Source organism: Lytechinus variegatus, chromosome 12, assembly GCF_018143015.1.
Source record: "Lytechinus variegatus isolate NC3 chromosome 12, Lvar_3.0, whole genome shotgun sequence".
NCBI classification, from domain to species: domain Eukaryota; kingdom Metazoa; phylum Echinodermata; class Echinoidea; order Temnopleuroida; family Toxopneustidae; genus Lytechinus; species Lytechinus variegatus.
This window is the reverse complement of record NC_054751.1, coordinates 4,128,743-4,150,021: the sequence shown is the minus strand read 5'-3', so window position 1 is coordinate 4,150,021 and position 21,279 is coordinate 4,128,743. Positions and strand designations below refer to the sequence as shown.

The 21,279-nt window shown below is 35.1% G+C and overlaps 1 protein-coding gene across 2 annotated transcripts in view; it reads right to left on the bottom strand.

Moving 5' to 3' along the window:
- Positions 1 to 17,626, bottom strand: part of LOC121425403 (hexokinase-2-like) — a 39,539-nt gene extending 21,913 nt beyond the window's left edge. Inside the window, exons 1-3 of one of the 2 annotated variants that reach the window (XM_041621447.1) lie at positions 17,396 to 17,626; positions 11,623 to 11,694; positions 8,104 to 8,266 (exon numbers count right to left, since the gene is read on the bottom strand). In XM_041621447.1, coding sequence (XP_041477381.1) covers positions 8,104 to 8,266; positions 11,623 to 11,694; positions 17,396 to 17,422 — 262 coding nt within the window. In that variant the 5' untranslated portion in view covers positions 17,423 to 17,626. The remainder of the gene's footprint in view (positions 1 to 8,103; positions 8,267 to 11,622; positions 11,695 to 17,395) is intronic. The other variant, XM_041621448.1, reaches the window with a different exon arrangement.
- Between the last annotated feature and the right edge of the window lie 3,653 nt (positions 17,627 to 21,279).

The following is a 21,279-nucleotide window of genomic DNA, read 5'->3' as shown; positions in this document are numbered from 1 at the left end:
GATTATCAATCATATCTAAATTATTCATTTTATACATTAGCCGACTCTGAATGAAAAATCATGACAGACCACCTAATTCGTCCGCATGACGAATTAAATTCTAGTTTGCATGTATGTCCGACAGGGAATATTTCTCTCCTACATGTATCTGGCACATCTCAACACGCATGAAGGTTAGTACGGCCATGAATGCATATTAAATGCAGGGCTGTGGACAGGTCAATAAGAACACATGGCCTGGAATTACAATACTCTGTACACATCACAAAGTGTGCACTTTCATTGCGTTTGGGCTCCTCGGCAAACATGGGGGGGGAGACTGGATTTGAGTGTATAATTATAATGTTGCACTTCTGTCTTCATCCATCTGCAATGCAGTAACAATGATGATGGCAATCTATTATCCATAGGCTTTTCATCCATCCACATTTTACAAAATGAAATAATTTGTGTGTGACTGCAATCAATGGGGGGGGGGGGGGAGGATGCGCCCCAGGAGGCGTTACAGCCAAATTGTTTATCAAACCCAATTGAATTTTGATTGTATTTTGAGTATATCAGTTAATGCTGTATACAGCACCTGGAGGACATGTACATGTACAGTATAGTAATATAGGCCTAACGTGTATAAAGTATCAAGGAAAGTTGACTCTACCGATTGGGGAAAAATATTATTGGCAGATGGCCAATACGTTTAAGGGGTGTTTCCATGCAAATGGTGGTGGGACCATGGGATGGGGGGGGGAGTATTTTCTACCAGCATAAGAGCTAAAGGACAAGCTAGTGAGCCTAAATTCCTGCTAATATTTCCCAAATTGCATTGCAAAAAAGTAGCCCTTAATGGAGAAAAATAGCCCCCCCCCTTAATTTCAGAAACTGCCCCGATGTAAAAAAAAAAAACCCAAATAAACTAAAATTATTTCCTACCTCAAGTTCTACAGCAAAATTGTTAAAAGTCTCTCCCCACCAGGCTTACAAAACATGATAGGGGTGTACATCATAGGGCACTGTAACTCCAAAAATTGATAAATTCTATTTTCTAGGTAATCTTTTTAATGGGTCCCTGAGCTATTAGTATCCTTTAAACATCAAGAGATGGTTTCAAACTGCCTTGATCATAAGAATCCCCGTTAAATTACGAGAACTTTTTTAGGCCCCAAAATACCCATTAGTTATTCCTGCATTCACACTCCCCGAAACATACCCATTCGAGATAAATTCCTGAAGTTACGAGCATGCGCAGTATGGTCTGATAAGCAGGCAAGGCGCGAGATTCAAAATCACTAGCTCAGCAGCCACCAACGATGCCCGCGCACAACTACACACTGGGCTAAAAGTTCCCCTAAATTGCTTTCACATTGCCAAAATACCTGCGACCTCGGAAAAATCCCTGCGAAAGTTCTCGTAATTTTGACAAGTACCTTCTACTTAGTGGGTATTTTCTTTCGGGGAAAATACGCATAATTTGCTTTCACATTGCCAATATTACCTGGTATTTCCTGATCGGGGTAAATTTCCCGATCAGAGAATACCTGGAACTGACGAACTTCGAGGCGGTCTGAAACCACCTAATGAGATAGGATACTACCCGAACATCTGGGTAACAAATTATAGAATTAAAAACAAAATACTATACCTAGAAGTGATCAGAACGACTGGAATAAACAACAATATAAATATAGAACTTTCTGTTATTTTAAGAGTTAGTGCCACTATAGTTTCCAACTTGAAAACTAAGAGTCACAAATGCAAAACTCCTGAACAAACTTGAATACTTGCCTTGCCTTTCTTTTGGCTATTAAAGAACAGATGATTTTTTTTAAGTTAAAGCCTTAAAATATTTCTTTGTAGCCTGGGGTTGATACAAATCCATAACATCAAACGATCACATCAATTCACTGGAGAGCATAGAACGGATGCAGCACCAGCTTATCTGGTACAATTGTTATTGATGTAAATGGAACAACGCAATGACGTCTTCCACTCACTTCAATCCCTCTCCGTTCTTATTATAATCAGTTAAAGATCGTATCTTCCTTTCCAACTCACTAGCCGGCCTCAAGGATATGACATTTTCAAAAAAACAAAAAATATTTGTGATCACTTAAAATGAATTCCTCCCCACTCAAGATATTGGTATTTGTGTTTGCATTCAAACCCTTTTAATGGACATGGAATAAAAAAACTACTCAAGTAGATATTCCCTCAAGCATACAAATTAAAATCCATGTACTTGTAAATATTGCTCTTGGACAGTTGGAGACGATATTACATGTAAAGACAATTATATGCATTGTAGCCATGCGTCGAATGCCCAAGAAATTACATGGAGATGTTGTGATCAGTTCACATTGGGCAATGAAAAATAATATTCTACTACAGGAAAATTGCATTGCATGCTCTTATACATAATGTTGGTTCCCTATTTATCTGTTGTGTGGATGGGGTCTACCTCTATTTACATCTCAGTAGGCACTACATTGAACCCTCAGCTATCAAAGTCATGAAATATCTTCACCCTTTTATTAGGTGGTTTCAAACCGCCTCGAAGTTCGCCAGTTCCAGGTATTCTCTGATCGGGAAATTTACCCCGATCAGAAAATACCAGGTATTTTGATAATGTGAAAGCAAACTACGCGTAATTTCCCCGAAAGAAAATACCCGCTAAATAGTAGGTACTTGGCGAAATTACGAGAACTTTCGTGGGGATTTTTCCAAGGTCGCAGGTATTTTGGCGATGTGAAAGCAAATTACGGGAACTTTTATCCCAGCGTGTCGTTGGGCGCGGCGGCGTGGGTGGCTGCTGGGCTAGTGATTTTGAATCTCCCGCCTTGCCTGCTTATCAGACCACACTGCGCATGCTCGTAACTTCGGGAACTTATCCCGAAGGATGTGTTTCGGGGCGGTGTGAATGCAGGAATAATTAACGGGTATTTTTTAGCCTTAAAAAGTTCTCGTAATTTAACGGGGATTCTTGTGATCGAGGCGGTTTGAAACCGCCTAATGTCTGAGTCTAGACTCAAGCTGGGCGCACTACATGCAGATGGAGATAACAAGTTAGGAGATTGTGACTTGAGAGGAGTGCATTCATATTTAGTCAAAATTCAAGTTCTGTCTTTTTTTTCAAAAATCCAAATCTAATCCATTGTTGAATGAAAAAAAAATATGGAAATGTTATTCTCGACCCAGTTCGATCTAGTCTACAAAATGTAGACCCACATCTGCAGTGTGTGTACCACAGCTGATTCAATGAGTCTGCATAGCAGACTAGGTCTACTATGGCTGGCTCTCTTCGTTCGCCCTTTCAGGCTGGTTTACTTCCCAAACCAGCACCAGCGCGCACCATACAAGCCATTCAGAGTCTGCATAGCAGACTAGTTCCATCTGCAATAAACCAGTAATACAGTAGTGGAAATAGTCCAGGATAGAAGAGACATAACCTTGTTTTTTTATATATACAATATTTTTTGATGGTTTCTTGTCAATTCGAGGGTGCTGATTACGAATCTGAATGATGCCACTCGTGTAACCTTGAGCATTTGCCGCAAATTGGCAAAATCCAATATGGCCGCCAAAATATGCAAATTACCCATGAAAATCATAAAATTGTCCGCACATTGGCTGTGAAATGCATGAAATTGTGTGGCAGGAGTGAAATACAATCTTAAAAAATATTTTTTTAATAAAATATTTATTTTCCTGATATTCAAAATGGCCGCCATAGGCCATTGTATACACTATCATGTACAATATGAATAGGGAAAACTAATTTTCACAAAAATAAGCACTAAACTGCAAAAAATCGCGATGTATGAACGAAGTAATATATGCAAATCACCATTACTAACGAGATACATAATTTGTAATGTCATATATGGGAAAATTGCAGTATTTTTATATCTAAAATAGCCGCCACTGGCCCAAACAGTATTGCGTACAATTGCAATGGGAGCCAAAAAATTCTCAAGAGTGATCACTAAAATGCTTATTATGAAGATTAAACAATTGGAATACTGACTATAAACATAATTATTAACGAAATATATTATCAATATGCTTTGTATGTGGTAAATGTTGTATTCTGATATTCAAAATGGCTGCCAAATGCCCTAAAAGTATTATACACAATGAGAAATAAGAGAAAAAAAATCACAAGATTGAGCGCTAAAATGCATATATATGTGATAAATTGACTGGATACTGTCTAAAAACGTATTTTTTAACGAAATATATCATTCAGGTTTCAAGTTTGTGTTAAATACTGTATTTCGACCTTCAAAATGGCCGCCATCGACATTAACCGTATTATGTACAATGTAAAGTGGGAAACCAATATTGACAGGAGTGAGCACCATAAATGCACGTAATAGTGATCTATGAGTAAAATATTGTCTGAAAGCATCATTTCTATTAAGATATATCATTTATTCTGCCAGTTAGGTGATAAATACGGTTATTTTAAAGTCAAAATGGCCGCTACAGTCCCTTACGGTATTATATATGAACGGGAACAAATCATTTGAACAGAATTTGGCTTTGCTTGGTCAAATGGTGATGTATGAGTGGAATATTGTCTGAAAACATGATTTATAACAAAATATATAATATCTTATGTAATTTGGTGATAAATACTGTATTTCAACATTCAAAATGGCTTTCATATGCTCTTTTTGTGAACATCATTTGTCTCCACCCAAATTGTATATATACGATAAGTGCTTATGGTGGCCATTTTCAATTTAAAAATGCAGCATTTTATCACCTTAAGTACACAACATTATGATATATCTAGTGAGAAACCATGGTTTTAGACAATAATTCACCTTTACATCACAATTCACAATTATATGCAATATTTAGAGTCAAGCAAAGCCAAATTCTGTCAAAATTATATGTCCCATATTACAATGTACACAATACTTTTAGGACCTATGGCAGCCATTTTGGATTTCAAAGTACAGCATTTATTACCTCCACCATGTCCACGACCCATATGTGATGTTTTCAGTTAGAAATAATGTTTAAGACAATATCTTTACCCGTACATCACAGTTATATGCATTTTATGATTCTCACTCTTGTGAATATTATTTTCCCTGTTCGCATGTTACATAATTTATTTAGGGCTTGTAGATGTTATTTTGAATGTCAAAATACAGTATTAATCACCTATATGGAAGAAGAAATGCGATGATTAAAACAAAAATGTTTTCAAATAACGTTTTACTCATACAACAGGATTATATGGATGTCAAATCCAAATTCTTACAAAATTATATGTCCCAATTCACATTGTAGATAATACTGTTAGGGCCTATAGGGGCCATTTTGAATTTCATAATACAGTATTTATCTCATGCATGACAAAAGAAATGATATGTCTTGCTATAAAACATGTTGTCAGACAATATTTTATTCATAGATCACAATTACTTGCATTTTATGTTTCTTACTCGTGTGAAAATTAGTTTCTCTATTCGCATTGTACATGATTAATATAGGGGCTATGGCGGCCATTTTGAATTTCAAAATACATGTATACAGCATTTACCCCATAAATGGCATATTTACAATTTTGTATTTAGTCAGTATTCCACTCGTTCATCTTAATAATCTACATTTTAATGCTCAATCATGTCATTTTTTGGCCCCGGCCATTGCCATTGTACATAATACTCTTTGGGCCAGTGGGGCTATTTTAGATATCAAAATACAGCAATGTTCCAATATTTGACATAATAAATAATATATCTCATTAGTAATGATGATTTGCATATATTACTTCGTTCATACATCGCGATTTTTGCAGTTTAGTGCTCATTTTTGTGAAAACTAGTTTTCCCTATTCATATTTTACATGATAGTGTATACAATGGCCTATGGCGGCCATTTTGAATATTGGGAAAATAAATATTTTGTCAAAAATTATTTTTTAAGATTGTATTTCACTCCTGCCACACAATTTCATGCATTTCACAGCAAATGTGAGGACAATTTTATGAGTTTCATGGGTAATTTGCATATTTTGGCGGCCATATTGGATTTTGCCAATTTGCGGAAAATGCTCAAGGTTACACGAGTGGCATCATTCAGATTCGTAATCAGCACCCTCGAATTGACAAGAAACCATCAAAAAATATTGTATATATAGAAAAACAAGGTTTGGTCAATTTTCTATGGGGCCTATCCTGGACTAAAACCAATTTAACACATATACATGTAAAGTATATTGATTGGGAATGCTCAAAATTGTCTTGGAAGTGATCTACATTAAAGTGGTCATATCAGTGGATTAAGAACCATTTATCATCAAAGACAATAAGTCACAAAAGTCTTGATACTGTTATAGCTGATTAGGGGAAAAAACAAATATTTCGATGAAATTGCCTTGTCTTGATAGAATAAATACCACTAGCGTGAACATTGCCATCACCAGTCACAAAGATACATCTTGAGTCTCATTGGGGTTGGAAATAACATAAGGGCCTAAATGTTGCCCTACTTCATGTTTTATTTTGATGATTGCTATCACGTTTTAAAACAGCTATTTCGAAGATTTTACTAGTGTAAACAGTGCTTATCATATCTTGCTGTTCAGGAGTGTAGGGTTGGAAATCAATACATTAACATACCTATTGCCCTTGTGACGTCTTTCATGTTCACCTATTGACTTTTACAGAGTGGAGCTAACTCGGTCAGCGTCTATGCCCTCTGCATAACCAGGGACTCTCCCTCTCAGCTCATATCCCCGATATCACACTCCCCCATGACTGTATATAGGTGGTTTTGCTGCCCTAGTAATAATTCATAATCAATGTTAACAGCTAGCGGCTTTGTCGTACATCACTGCATTTTTCTGGTTGGCATCAACCAAATTTTGTTTGAGAGAATACATGTACATGCAGTTTTATAGGCGATGCAGTTTTCAAGATCGCTTTGCCTCGCTTAACTGATTTGAGTGTGAGGACACAACTGTTCTTTAGGAAGCGATCTTCCCACATTTTGAGCGCGCTTCTCCACACACTGTGTATAGAATGCCTACAATGCTGTTTTAAATTTTGTGCAAAACATGTGACCCCACTGAGAGCGTTCCCATAGCAATAAGACAGCTTGACGTAAAGTGGTTTTGAAAACCACGTTCAGTTGATCAAATGGGAACGCTAGCTACGCGATCTTCCAAACTGGTTTCCTAAACCAGTTTTCAGTAATGAGAATCGGGTCTTAGTTTAACATAAACCTGTTTAGTACCAGACATTTTCTGGTACAGAAAAGGGTAGTAGATCACTTGTTTAAATGAAGTATTTTATAAGCCAGACGTGTGTTTAATCAGGGCTGTGCTTTATCTTTTATTTATCTTGCTTATCTTGAAACCTATATAGGAATTGACAGATGAAAACTAATCCTCTTTATTCATCAAGTCAGATAAGGAGAAAAGAACTAGTTAGAACCTCAATTCCTTCCAGCATGAAGAAAGTCATTTTCATCTTGAAAATAAAAATCAGTTAAAGAATCAACAAGATTTGCAAGATTGTTCAACAATGAGCAGCATCTCATTGTGGGGGGTGTCGTGGCCTAGTGTTATGTTTCTCGTCTTTCAATCCGGGGGTTGTGGGTTCAATTTCCATCCATAGTTTTTTTTCTTCAGCAAGAAATTTAGCCACATTGTGCTGCACTCAACCCAGGTGATGTAGGGTACCTGGTGGGTATTTATTCCTTGAAATACGTGTGTGCTGCAACAAGCTTGTCGGGACAATGTCTAGGTATTATCCAAGGTCTCTTTGAAAGAGGTGTATACCCTCGATGGTACAGTACAGTGTATGTCATGTGTTAGATATGAAAACTGAATATTATCATTAAGAATATCCACATAATGATGGAGGTTCAATAAATATTTCATATTCCATCAATACAGGTGAGAACAAGATGTCTGGTTTAGATAGGTCTAGACATGTATACAAAATATAAATGATTAAGGTATTTCAGATACCCAATCAATTTTTCATAAATAAGTTGTCTCTGAATGTGTACGGGGTTTTCCAAATGTTACAGATCTGTAACCAACTTCCATTTTATTCTTGACCCAATGACCCTCCTCCAATTTACCTGTGCCATCAGGAAGTGACTGGACATATGTTGGAAACATCTTGACCTTAGCCTCGTCATGAGTGGCCTTGTCCAGTCCTTTGGTCATCTCCTTGGTCAGTCTCACACCGATGTCCTTCATCAATTCCAATGAGATGTCAAATGGCTTCAATATACCCTGTGCCTGTAGAGTGAATGCAAGAGGTAAGGTATCAATAACAGAAAACATAAAAAAGGAAAAACATTTTTTTTAGCATAATGGTGAAATGTCCTTGAAAATAAAAAGGAAAAGAGCAAGGATCTATATTCCATGCATTTGAAAGCTAGATGCACAATAACATGTTATTTTAAAATAAATAACTTGGGGGAAATCTTGACCAATCACAAACATTTAAACTTAGATTTGAATTTTGCTGTCCCATAGGTAGTGACTGCTAATCACAACTCAAAAGAAATACATCATAAAATCTGGATGCAGATTTAGACTTGATAGGATTTGCCAAACTTTTTATGAAATTATCCCCAAAGTATTTATTAATAAGTTTGTCATCCAACAAAAACAAATATATCAAAATACATTCATTCCAGCAGACTGCTTTTAGGTTAAAACAAATTGAAGCTCCTTGGTTAAAAACACTTACCACATTGAAAGAGAATCATGACAAAATTATCAAAGCTTTCTTTAAACTACAAATCTATCTCAAATCACACGAATTTGAGTAGTATAGAGAACAGCTAACAAGCTAACAACAAAAATTTCATCATATTAGGATTTACATGCAAGAAAACCCCAAACATCTGCGGTCATTTATGCAAATGTGTCGGCTGATTTCCACACCCATTCTTGATGAAATCTTTACATGGCATTCCGTGAACCACTATGAAAATATCATATTACTTTCCGTGGAATTATAATGATATTTATATACGTTTCACGGGAGGCCAAAGCATATATTATACATTTTTGGAATATCAAACTTGATCAATTATTTTTTAATATCAAGTGTTTGACATCATATACATATAGCTCCCTCAATTTTGAAAATATGTTCAACTACAAAATATTGCTTCTGTTTGATGAAGTTTTCAATTTTCTGCTTGTTAATTTTTCTCTTTAAATCAACTTTTGATTGAAGAGGACTCGGCCTTTTATAATAAAGTATGGAAGATGTGGTCTATTTCATGAAATATGATGCATGACATTAAAAGTGAAAATGAACGCAAAGCACTGATCATTTGGCAATAAGGAAGTAAAATTAGGTCCACAGTACACACATGTACTATACACAACTAATAATCTAAAATATGCGTAAAATATTTGAGAGAGAATCCCCTACAGTTTCCCTTTCTTAGGACAAACTCTGAAATTTGACATGCAATGATTAAAAAAATTATGATTTTAATTTTTTTTTATATCAAAGCAATAGTAAAGCATATTGCCCTTTTATTATAGCCCTTGTACATTTTTTTTACCCAGAAGTGGACTCATTTTAAAGTTCATTTAGAGGACAATATCATACCATAAGGATAATAAACCCAGAAGCTTTATCAATATTTGATTTTAAAGGTGACCAGGTTGAGAAAATAAATAACCATAATTCTCAAGTCAATAACCTTCGAGAATACTACTACTTCATGTAAAAGGTCGAGTGACGTGAATAATCCGTCCTTTTTTGCTGTAATTTTCCATCCTTCATTTATGTAGTTATAGATTAATGATTAATGAAGTGGTATTTCATTGACTCGTGTTGGGGTGTCGGATGTTTAACGGAGGTAAATAGCAGTGAACATTGCTTACGTCAAGAGGAGGAGCCTACGGGTTGACCGAGAATGAGGGATTGTGGATGAATGAGTGGTAGTCTAGCCTTAACAGACCCACTTGAATGGGATTACTTAAGATAATCTTCATAGAAAAAAAATCATTCTTGCTGGCTCAATGCTAGCCTCCTGATGAATCCATTTAATTTTCATTTTTTTCAATATGAAATGTAATATAATACAAATTCAAAGACAATATCTCGGAGGAAACTAAGTATTTGTTTACATTTGATGAGAATGAAATGAGTTTGTTAAAGCAGACTAAATACATGTATCTATTACGAAGTGAATCGAAGGTGATGTCGATACAGCATGTAGTACAAATACAGTAGACCTACATGCATACAATTTTAGATGATAATAAGGAATTATATTCAAAACAAAATCTACATACATACTGTATAGGCCTATACAATTAATGTTTGTGGAGTATAATAGTAACATGAAAAATGTTATCATGTTTGAGAAGATTTCAATTCTTGTGCATGTAGCATACACCTGACATTGTCCAGGGCCCGTTGCATAAATGGGTTACTTTTATGCAATGGAGCCCAGGGCTCCATTGCATAAAAAAGTAACCATTTAAAGTTTGCCATCCAGTGGTAACCTGCATGGAATCCTTGATTCTGATTGGCTGTTGGTCAGTGTTACCATGGTAATTACCATTGGATGACATAGTTACAGTAATAGTCACTTTTATGCAACGGGCCCTGGACAATGTACATGTATATACCAAAGTAGTATGACAAGCTCTTTTATCACTCAATCCTATTTCTTGGGTATCAAGAATTAAGTCTTGATATTAAGAAAAGCTTGATGGAGAATCAATTTCAAATAATGTTCAGAAATATTTGTTTTTAATTAACAAGTGACAATGCTTGATGTCACAAGTTGTATTCTTAATATCAGCAAATAAGGTTGAATGATAAAATGGATAGCCACACTGTTGGCAAATGCTGCCTACATACATGTATGTACATGTATGAGGTGTGACTGCCCTTTACAATATTGGCAAAATATAAGATTTAATACATGTAAGATGAATAGAATACAAAGATTAGAGAGGTTACACTCGCACTTTAATCATTCATATCTGAAAAAAAATGAGATGAATTACAAATAAAAAATATAACTTGTAAAAAAAAAGACAGACAATGAATATCTTGCCGATGAATGTGATTATATACAATGTATGAAGTAAATTGTGAGTTACATTGTACGTACATGATCACAAGCCAGCACATATTCTGAAAATGAGAAATATCACTTTGCATATTTAATCAATTGCATGATGTTGAGGTTAGTTTAATAATAATAAAAAAGGTGGAGACTAAACTAAAATGCAGGAAATAGTGGATGATAAAAGCAGAAAAGCAAATATCGATAGGGCAGCACAAAAATTTAATAGGATTTTCTTTATTTACAAATAGCTTTAAAAGGAGTAAAAAAAAAATGGTTGGGTTTTCAAGAAAGCAATGAAAATGAAGGGGGGGGGGGGTAAAGAGAATTTGGCTAGGGAATCGCACAACCTAAAAAAGAAAAGCAAAGACTTTGATGATTTGATGAAATTTTAGTGAACACTCCTAGAAATACAGCGATTTTGAATTTTTCTGATTGCATGAACAAGTATAAATGGAACCGATGGCAAACGCAGTTGATAAAACAAGAAATGATTGCTTTTTTTTCAGAAAATGAATTAGAGACCATAGCTTTGCACAGTACCCGGTTTAGTTTCTCAGACTCAATAATTGGGGCCAGGGACTCCTTGGTGATGATAGAAGCACTGTCCCAATACTAGAATTAGTAGAAAGATAAAAACCATAAGGAAAACAAAAAGAAAAAATGTAGAGGATAACATATCTGCATGCAGGATCAAAAAGGTAAACAAAAACAACAAACATGCACTAATTTTATCACTATAAAACCATATGTCTGTTAAATAATCGAACACTAGTCAATCCATGTTTAGCATGGGAATGTGATATAATTATACTAAATTAATGTTAGTTTCACTCATTGTTATTCTCAAACAAATGAAATATCAAAATCATAATGTTAAGTATCATGTGATATTATCTTCTAAAACTGAAAGTAAAAGTTAGTCACTGTAAAGTTCATGTTATCAACTAAATGGTTAACAATTATTAGGTTGCATGTCAAATCAGATTCCATACAATGCATATCACATCACAACTCTAAGGACATACATGTACACACATTTTCAAATTCCAACCAATCATTTTGTCAAGTATTAAAAGCAAATAACTAGAATATTCTCTCGTATCACCAAACACTCAACTTGACCATAGAAGCTATCACCACAATCAATACATTTTCTCACAAAACAAATAAATACTTCACTTTAATAGACACTATTTCCTATTATTAACAGGTCTCTGTTTGTGATCACAAAAATATTGATTGCATTTTTATTCTCAGTTCTCCGATTGAGAGGTCATTTGATGGTTCAGTTTGATCCGTGTACCACAGTCACACTGGCAAATTGATCAAATTGGTCAGTTTGGAGTTGATTTTGTACAATGTAAAAACTGTGGTGTTAAAACTGACACCAATTGGTGTTAATAGAGGACCACATCCTGAGGTGTTAAAATAACACCCTAGAGATTGAACATAAAACCAAAGAGTGTAAATTTAAAAGTCATAGGTGTTGTAATAACACCTATAGGTGTAAACTAACACCACCAATTTAACACCGGTGTAAAATAACTGGTGTGGTCCTCTATGTACACCAGTTAACACCACAGTTTTTGCTGTGTATGTGTGACTGTTCTTACATTAGAACATCTATATAAAACTAACACCACCAATTTAACACTGGTGTAAAATAACTGGTGTGGTCCTCTATGTACACCAGTTAACACCACAGTTTTTGCTGTGTATGTGTGACTGTTCTTACATTAGAACATCTATATCTTGAATAATGGGTCCCAATGACATTCAAAGCGGAATGCTTATAATCTGTTATTTTTAGTTCGCCTTCCAGTCATAGCCGGGTCTGATTTCTTTTCATTTTCAAAGTCCTATTTAGACAAGAAGATGTAATTGTATAGCTTTGCAATACATGTGTAACTCATGAACTACTTTCAGAGTGTTTTAGACTTTTATCCAATGTACAAAAATGTGAGCTGGGCACTTCACAGATTGCAAGTTGGAAGCTGAAACCTTAAACTCCAGCAGGAATTGTTAGTTTTAGAAAGTGAACTGAAGTCCCTACTCATTTGATTTCCCATATTCTGAGTTCTTTCAAGATTGAATTTAAACTTCAGGGATAAATTTAATACAGCCATCTCCAATGACCCTTTTCTATTACTTAATTCTTAGCATCAGTTCAGTAAATAACCTACGGTACTTCATAGATGCAGGCTCTTTGTCACAAACTTGTATTTATATTTCATCCAATTCTTAACCCCCCCCTTGTGCCTATAAATACAAGTACAAAAATGCCCTAAATAACTACCTACAGTGTACAATGTAGAATTTAGCAAGGGCATCTTATCCATGAATGATGAAAAAATGGCCTGAATATGAACCAAATTTCATTTGTTTTGGAGCTGGCCAGCTTCTATTTTCTATCTTTATTTATTTTTTCTTCTCAAATACGAAAAAACAGTGGATACTAAACACAGCTAAGTCTAAGATTTCCTGGTAGACAATTCAATGAACATACAAGTATGTACATTCTAAGTCATGTATACAAGCATGACTTGACAGTCCTGACTTTGAAATGAAACTGATTTGGGTATACCGTAACTTGCGTATTTAAAATTTACTCAATGTACTTGTACATTAAAAAAAAAAGGTTGAGGAGTCTTGAGGCAGCTTTAAACATGTATACATGTATGCAGAAGCCTTGTTTGGCTCTGCAAAAAAGATTCTTCCATCAAGATTATTCCCCTACTGAACTTCCCAAGCCCTTCCACTTTCGGTGAGACAGGAAGCTTATCACCCTGGGCGACACTTACAGGGGCCTGGATTGGAGAATAGAAATGGGTTTGACACAAGTTTACAAAAGGAAGGGATGGTAATAGGTACAGCGCACAAAACCAGTAGTTGAATACTTGGGTTGAAATCTGAACAGAGGTCTCCTAAACCCAGTACTCTGATGTGTATCTGACATGTACTAGTAGTTTATATGGCCTACATGTATCAGTGTGCTACATAAGCACTTGCCTGATTGCCCGGGGCAAGCAAAAGTTAGAGTCGGGCAAGTGTTTTGAAGTCAAGACCAAAACTACTTGCCCCAATCGGGCAAGCAAAATTCTCACAGCAGAATAATCAAAAGTAGGGTCGATAATATAATGACCCTAATTTTGGTCATGCCAGGCAAGATAAAATCACTTTGGAAAAAGAAATGCAATATTAACAAGGTAGATCAGTTCATGTCAAAAGAGAGAAAAGGTCAACAAAACTGCAAAACTTTCTTTTCAAGAGGTAAAACTATTTTTCAAGGATATTTTCGGGCAAGTGAAATAGATATGTGGGCAAGTATATTTCAACTATTTAAAATTTTACTTCCCGACTGGGCAAATGCTTCTAAAAAGGTATGTAGCACCCTGATGTATATCTTTCATATCAATAAAAAAAAAGACTGTGCAGCCGCTTTCCAGGATAATTTAAATGATTTATCTGCTGGGAAACATGGAATCAATTTGGGGTAGTGTTTCTGGTCACTTTTTTTCCATTTCCACTTTTAATGACTTTCAGGGACTTCTTTCAGACAGATGGTCTACTTTCTGGATATAGAACTGTAGACCCTGTATGTTTTGTCCTCAGGACCACAACCAGGGGTCCAGGCCTATACAAATGGGTTTCCTATTCAATACAAAGTTATGTAACAAGGCATGCTCTTCTATTGTGTATCAGACAAAAGGAACCGGTTATAGTATAATAGGAATGCAAGCTGAGTGAACATTTAAAGTAGCATCACCTCAGTGAAATGCCATCACAACATCCTGTTCATAAGTGCAATGGAGAGACTTGAGTTAACAAAATTGTTAAACCAACTATTTAATACAATATTGGAGGGCTGCACTTCAAGTCCAAATTTCCAAAGAGGTTTTAACCAGGGGGGGGGGGGGGGGGTTCCAGTGGGTACAGTGTACGTGCCGAAGACCTCCCTTCTTTTCAATCCACAATATTGCCGATGTGTTCACCTTCGGTTCAATATACCGGCAATTGTTGAATCTTACACTGCAGTGCACCAGTAATCAGTGTACATGGATGCGGAATTTAAAAAAAAACATTGAAGTTTTATCAAGTGCTGGAGAGAAAGGTATGAAGAAACTAATCAATAGCTCTGTGACTTTGGGCCAAATAGTTTGCCAAATATAAAGTTCAGTCGATTTTCTTTTCTTGTAGATAGATCATGTTTACTGCCATACAGTTTTAACACTTACCTTATGGTAGGCCTATTCCTTCAGATAACAAACAAAAAATAACTTGAAAGAAAAAAAAAAGGTTTGATAAATAATCTGAGCCTATGGCAGCTCAGCTGGAAAATTGTCTTGAAAATTCAGTTAGCGCATTACTTGCTTAAGTGACACAAAGGCAACTGTAGATTGGTAAAGATGAATAATAACAAATAACGATCTCTGGACAAAATAACTAGAATCGGCTCAACTAATAATGTAACCGCATTAATACTATATTTACCCCAAAATAAATCTCTGGCTTTCAAGTCTACATGTAACTGTCTTGCTCTCAACCAAAAACTTTGAGAATTGGACAATTGGTCATCATGATAAGGGCAGAAGCAAATCGGTATGGGAAGGATATATAGGCAAGTTTAATAGGGCCCAGGGTATTTTATTTCAAGAACGTTCAACTCAGATAATCAAGATGAGTACATTAGGTATCATAGATCATGAACAACTAACTTTAGTGTTAGTATACTATAGGCACTTGATTTAGAAATCTAAATTTTTGCATTATTTATAAAGACAGAAAATAACTAAGCAGAATATATAGTCACTGAACTTCAAGCTCTCTTTTTGGAATAGGCGACACTGCATGCTTAGTTAAGTCCAAGTTTATGACTTATGTAGCATGATGACAACAATTTTAAGGAATAATGCACATGCATATTTCAAAGTTTAAATAAAAGTCTAATAGTAGAGTATGAGTAAGTGTAATCCATTATTTGTCTGGTAATTAAAAAAAAAATCATTTTCAATCTCAAATTTATTTGTCCAGGTCAGTAAACAATCAAACAATTTGCTGGCTGAAGTGTATATACTATATGACTATAATAAGATGTCTTGAATTGAATTGAATTTATTCAAACCAGTCAATAAAGTACAAAGACAAAGTACAAAAAAGTACAAGTAAAAGTCCAACCTTCTATCGCATTTCTTGTAAGAATCACAAGCCAAATATGGACTAAACTAAGAAATATCGCATAGTCTACACAGTAGGGGAAGGCGGGGTAAGTTGAGCATAGGGGCAAGTTGAGCCACCAGCCCCAGGCCAATAATGAATGAGTCAGACATTGTGGTGGTGTCATGTATTGATGACCCATAGCATAACCCCTAACCCCACCACATTGTTTCCAACTTTGAAACAAAAAGTAGTTTTTTTAGAGGGAAAAATATGAATTTCAGCCAAAAAAGTAAAAAAGAGTGTGAAATAGATAAGTGCTTTATAAACACACACGTCTTTAAATATAATAAAGACATGATAACAACATTATTAGTCCAGGTATGCATCTTCATTCTTGTCATAGTCTTTTATATGATGAATGCATAATAAATGTGTGGATACAAATTATCGCACTAAGTTCGGACTGGGGTAAGTTGAGCCAAACAGCATGGGGCAAGTTGAGCCATGGTAATTCCTATGGTAATGTATCTAAAAAAAAAAAACCATTAAAATCGATTGAAATGCAGGCTGAAAGGAGCAAATTTAGATGACTGCTCTTTTCCTTTTACATGATGTTAGTATTTATAGAGAATTAGCAAGTGAAAAGACTTTAAACAAAGAATTGACATGCTGGTTCTCCCTCATACATTTTGTACATAGTTTTTGTGGCTCAACTTACCCCAGAAGGTGGCTCAAACTTACCCCATATATGGGGCAAGTTGAGCCATTTGACATCGTTTTTTTCAAAGGTTACGATGACTTTCAGTGTGGGGATAGAAAATTATATATAGGTGGAAAATATTTCAGAAGAATTAAATTTCAAGGCAAGGTACTTATTTCGACAAGATTATTAATCATATCAATTCTAACATGCAAAAAGCAAAAACTGTCACAACTTACCCCGCCTTCCCCTACACATACATAATCAGCATCTTTGTCACAACACGACAAAACAGTAACACAACAAACCAACCAAGCCACAAATGTCACTACAGACACTAGCTCACACATTGTGAACACATCCAGCATCACTTCAATTTTCACCATCATACAGCCCACAGCAGCAACATCATCAGGAAATAGAATTTGAAAATCGATGAAAATGTATCATGTTTACCGGCTCTGGTATGGTAATCTGCGACATGATGAATGTTGTGTGTCTCGAAAATATCTCAAAAGCAATAGGAAGAAAATGGAAGAAACGTGTTGCGGTTTTACAAATAATATGAAGCAAGAATTTTTGTCAGACGTTTATAAATGAAGCTCCGGCAATCTCCGAAACACAAGCTTGGCGTTGGTGTGACACGTACACTCCGTGGATGTAAATAATGCACGAATCCACATGGCGTTTTACGTTGGAGGTATGAAGGGGGTGCGGCCTCTCAGCTTCGCGGGGGGCATCTCGTCATTGAGAAAAAGCTGTTCATGAAATCACTGATAGCGGGGGACATTTCAGTTGATTGTCTGGGACGTTTTTATTCCGAAGTAGGGGTCTTAAAATCACTGACATATGCTCACAAACTGACATTTCATTTTGAATTACTAAGTCCAAATATTCCTTATGCTTGAAAAGATTTGTGTAATATTAAAATTATTTGTTTTTGTCGAAATGTCTTAAAATTAAAATGATCTATCTACCAATAGGTTGACACCCCTCGCACACTCCCTTCACATTTTCTGCTGTAATATTTACTGATCAAAGTACATCTTCTAGTATAAACAATATTTCTTGGTAAATTGCCTTCATGGCATTGAAGTTGTTCTCTATCTTGTTTTTGGTGATCTAGAAGTCTGTAGATCATTGCATTTTCAAATGGAAAACAGTGCAATATCCTTGAGTTCTTGGAAAAATAAATTTGATGACAAATTTTCATCGTAAACATGTTTATCGTGGCAATGAGCATGACAAAGATCATGATGTATTGATTTATTACAGTATTGTCTGAGTCACGTGACCCCGGATATTTTTTGGCTAAATATGTATGTATTTTCTTCCTTTCTCAAAAAAATAATATGCCCCCCAAAAAAGAGAAAAATCTCGGGGTGGGGGCGGCACTGCGGTGCTCTCAATGCCGTTCGATCTTTCTCCCTTGTTGGTAGCCGAGGAAAGTTTTTATCCCTTCTCTGATCACCCCTATCATTATGTGGAATATTATACAGGTAAAAAAGAGTGTTAAAACTTGAATCACTCTCATAGAATGGAAGAACCACCCCCTCAAAAAAAGTACCAACCAGACGTTCCGATAATTATCTTGTTATGTCTACATTCCTTAGAAAAAATGAACAGATTACAAGATCTTGGATCTCATCATGTCTGTATCATTTTGGAGAGATGATCAGATGACATGAACATATGACTGCAACATTGATTTTTTTATTTTAAATATTGTAAATACATCTTAACCATTGCAACTCGATCTGTTTCTAATGAAATCCTTCAATTCAATCTTCGATCCTAAATCTTGTCTTCTGATCATCTCTCTCTCTCGCAGGATGTAGAGGAGAAGGAGAAGAAGAAAAAAAAAGAAAAAGAAGAGGAGAAAGAGGAAGAGAAGAAGAAGAAGGAGAAGAAGAAGAAGAAAAAGAAGAAGAGGAGAAGGATGAGAAGGAGAAAGAGGAGGGGAGAGACACAGACCACCCTCATGAGGTCGGGTGGGGGCAAAAGAAGGGGGAAAGTTTATGCACAGAAAATCATATAAGAGTTATAGTTAATTAAAGTTTTTTTTTTACTTCTTCAAAACACTGCTATTTCTAGATACACCACTGCCAATTAACACATGACACAAACAAAGAAAGTCTAAGATGAATAATGACAATGCAACTTTTTATTCCAAAATCATAATTAATCAAAAGAGTCAATTGCAGTATAAATACTGGCACAAAAACATGAGATTTATAAACATACCAAATCTGAGTAAATGTTAATTTTGATTGTGATCTTCATAAAACACTTCCAAAATGAAGCACAAAATATAATCTATCGTATAATCACATTTTTGGCAATTATTTTCAGGCAATCATGTTTCAATTGGCAAGATCATTTCAGTTTTCACAAAAATTTTATACATAATTTTGTTATATATCAAAATCAAGAACAGAACCACAAGATGATATAGCTGGTGAAATAAGAAGAAAAACATGAAATCATAATACAAGCCTATATACAATTTATGCACACAAAATGGGAAATAAATCAAACTAGAACACATATGAACCTACAAATTGAGTTTAAGTCTGGCCATATTATCAACAAATAAAGATTCACATTTGCAACTGATGTCGATCCTAAAATATAATATAGAAGAGAAAACAATGGCAATTTATTATGTTTCTTATTTCACTTTTATGAATCCAGAGGTAGATTTATGCAGCAATTGTTTCTGAGACAAACCCATCTGGGTGCTTCACCCCCAAAATTAATAAATTGATAAAATAAATAGATAAATGAATACATAAAGAAATAAACAAACAAATACATAAATTGAAAAAAAATTGTAATAAAAAAATGAAATAACAATATACTATTGTTACTCCCAGGTGGATCTTGAAAATGTTGTGTCCACTTTTCAAAATAATGATATGCAACTAATGAATATATCAATGTCTATTAAGCAGTGATTCTCTTTGGGCATAAAGGCATGTTTTTAAAATATATTTAATACATTTAATGAGGTGAACATACTTAGATCATGGCAGAAAATTAAAATGATCCCTGTACATGATTATCTCACATAGAAGTGAGCATCGATGGAATATCTGGCTATTTTATGCCATTTATGAAAAAGATAATTATCACAGGCAGTGTTTATACATTATGAAGATTTGAGGGTGTTTCACAAAAAGTGTGGCTAAGGGGGTGCTGCAAGAAAATATTTGCGATCAATTGTAAATATTTTGTTGCAATTTTACAACTGATAGATCAACGTTAAAGCTGTAGCAAATCAGATGAAACTTCTTGTTTCAAGGAGCAGATCACTAATTTGCAATTAACTGCAAGACATATGATTGATTCAGGGACCAAAAATAGACTTGCGATTGATTGCAAGTTTCTTGCAACACCCCATTAGATTCATACTCAAAATCCGGATTGCAAGCAATATAGGTAAACCTGTATAAATCCACTTTCCACAAAATCAAATATTCACCCAAATCAAACTGATTATGTGTTGACTAGATTCTGAAAAACATGTTATATACCTTTTTTCTAGTCGAATTTCTCCCCCGTCATCTTTCTGCGGTCAAGAAAGATTTGACTCTCACTTCCACTAAGCAATGTTGCATTGATCAGGGGCTTGTCGCAAAAACATGCTTTGAATGGTTGAAATCAAGTTGCGTTTGATTTTTAGAATTGAATTCTATCACAACTCATTGTGCAACGGGCCAAAGATCATTTTCATAGAATAAGGTCTACTCTATGTGGTGAGTTTCAAGCATAATAGTTATAGTGCAGATTATTTTCGGAGTTTGTGAACGCAATTTTTATTGAATTATCCGCATTACTCTTAGGCGGCTAATTGGAGGATGGGTTTATGAAAAGGGTATTTATTAGTCAGCTTTAACTCTTTGTGAAACATGCCCCTGAACCCTTAGGCACAATGACCAATCAAAAATATTGTTACTGCACATTTTGTTTGATATAATACCAAGCAACCAATTAAAATTGATTTTAAACACATTTTAGAATTATCATTAAGTTTTGTGTAACCGGGCCCTAAATAAACAAAACGATGACACATGTATGTACATGATGAAACAAAGAGCAGCAAAGGAATTAAAAAGTTGAAATATGACTCCTTTCAATATACATTTTATAAACCTCAGGGTTTGAGGATGATCATAAAGTTTTGTGTAACCGGGCCCCCAAATAAACAAAACGATGACACATGTATGTACATGATGAAAAAAGAGCAGCGAAGGAAATAAAAAGTTAAAATATGACTTTCACTATACACTTTATATACCTCAGCATTTGTACAACCATATACAAGTTATGAACATTCT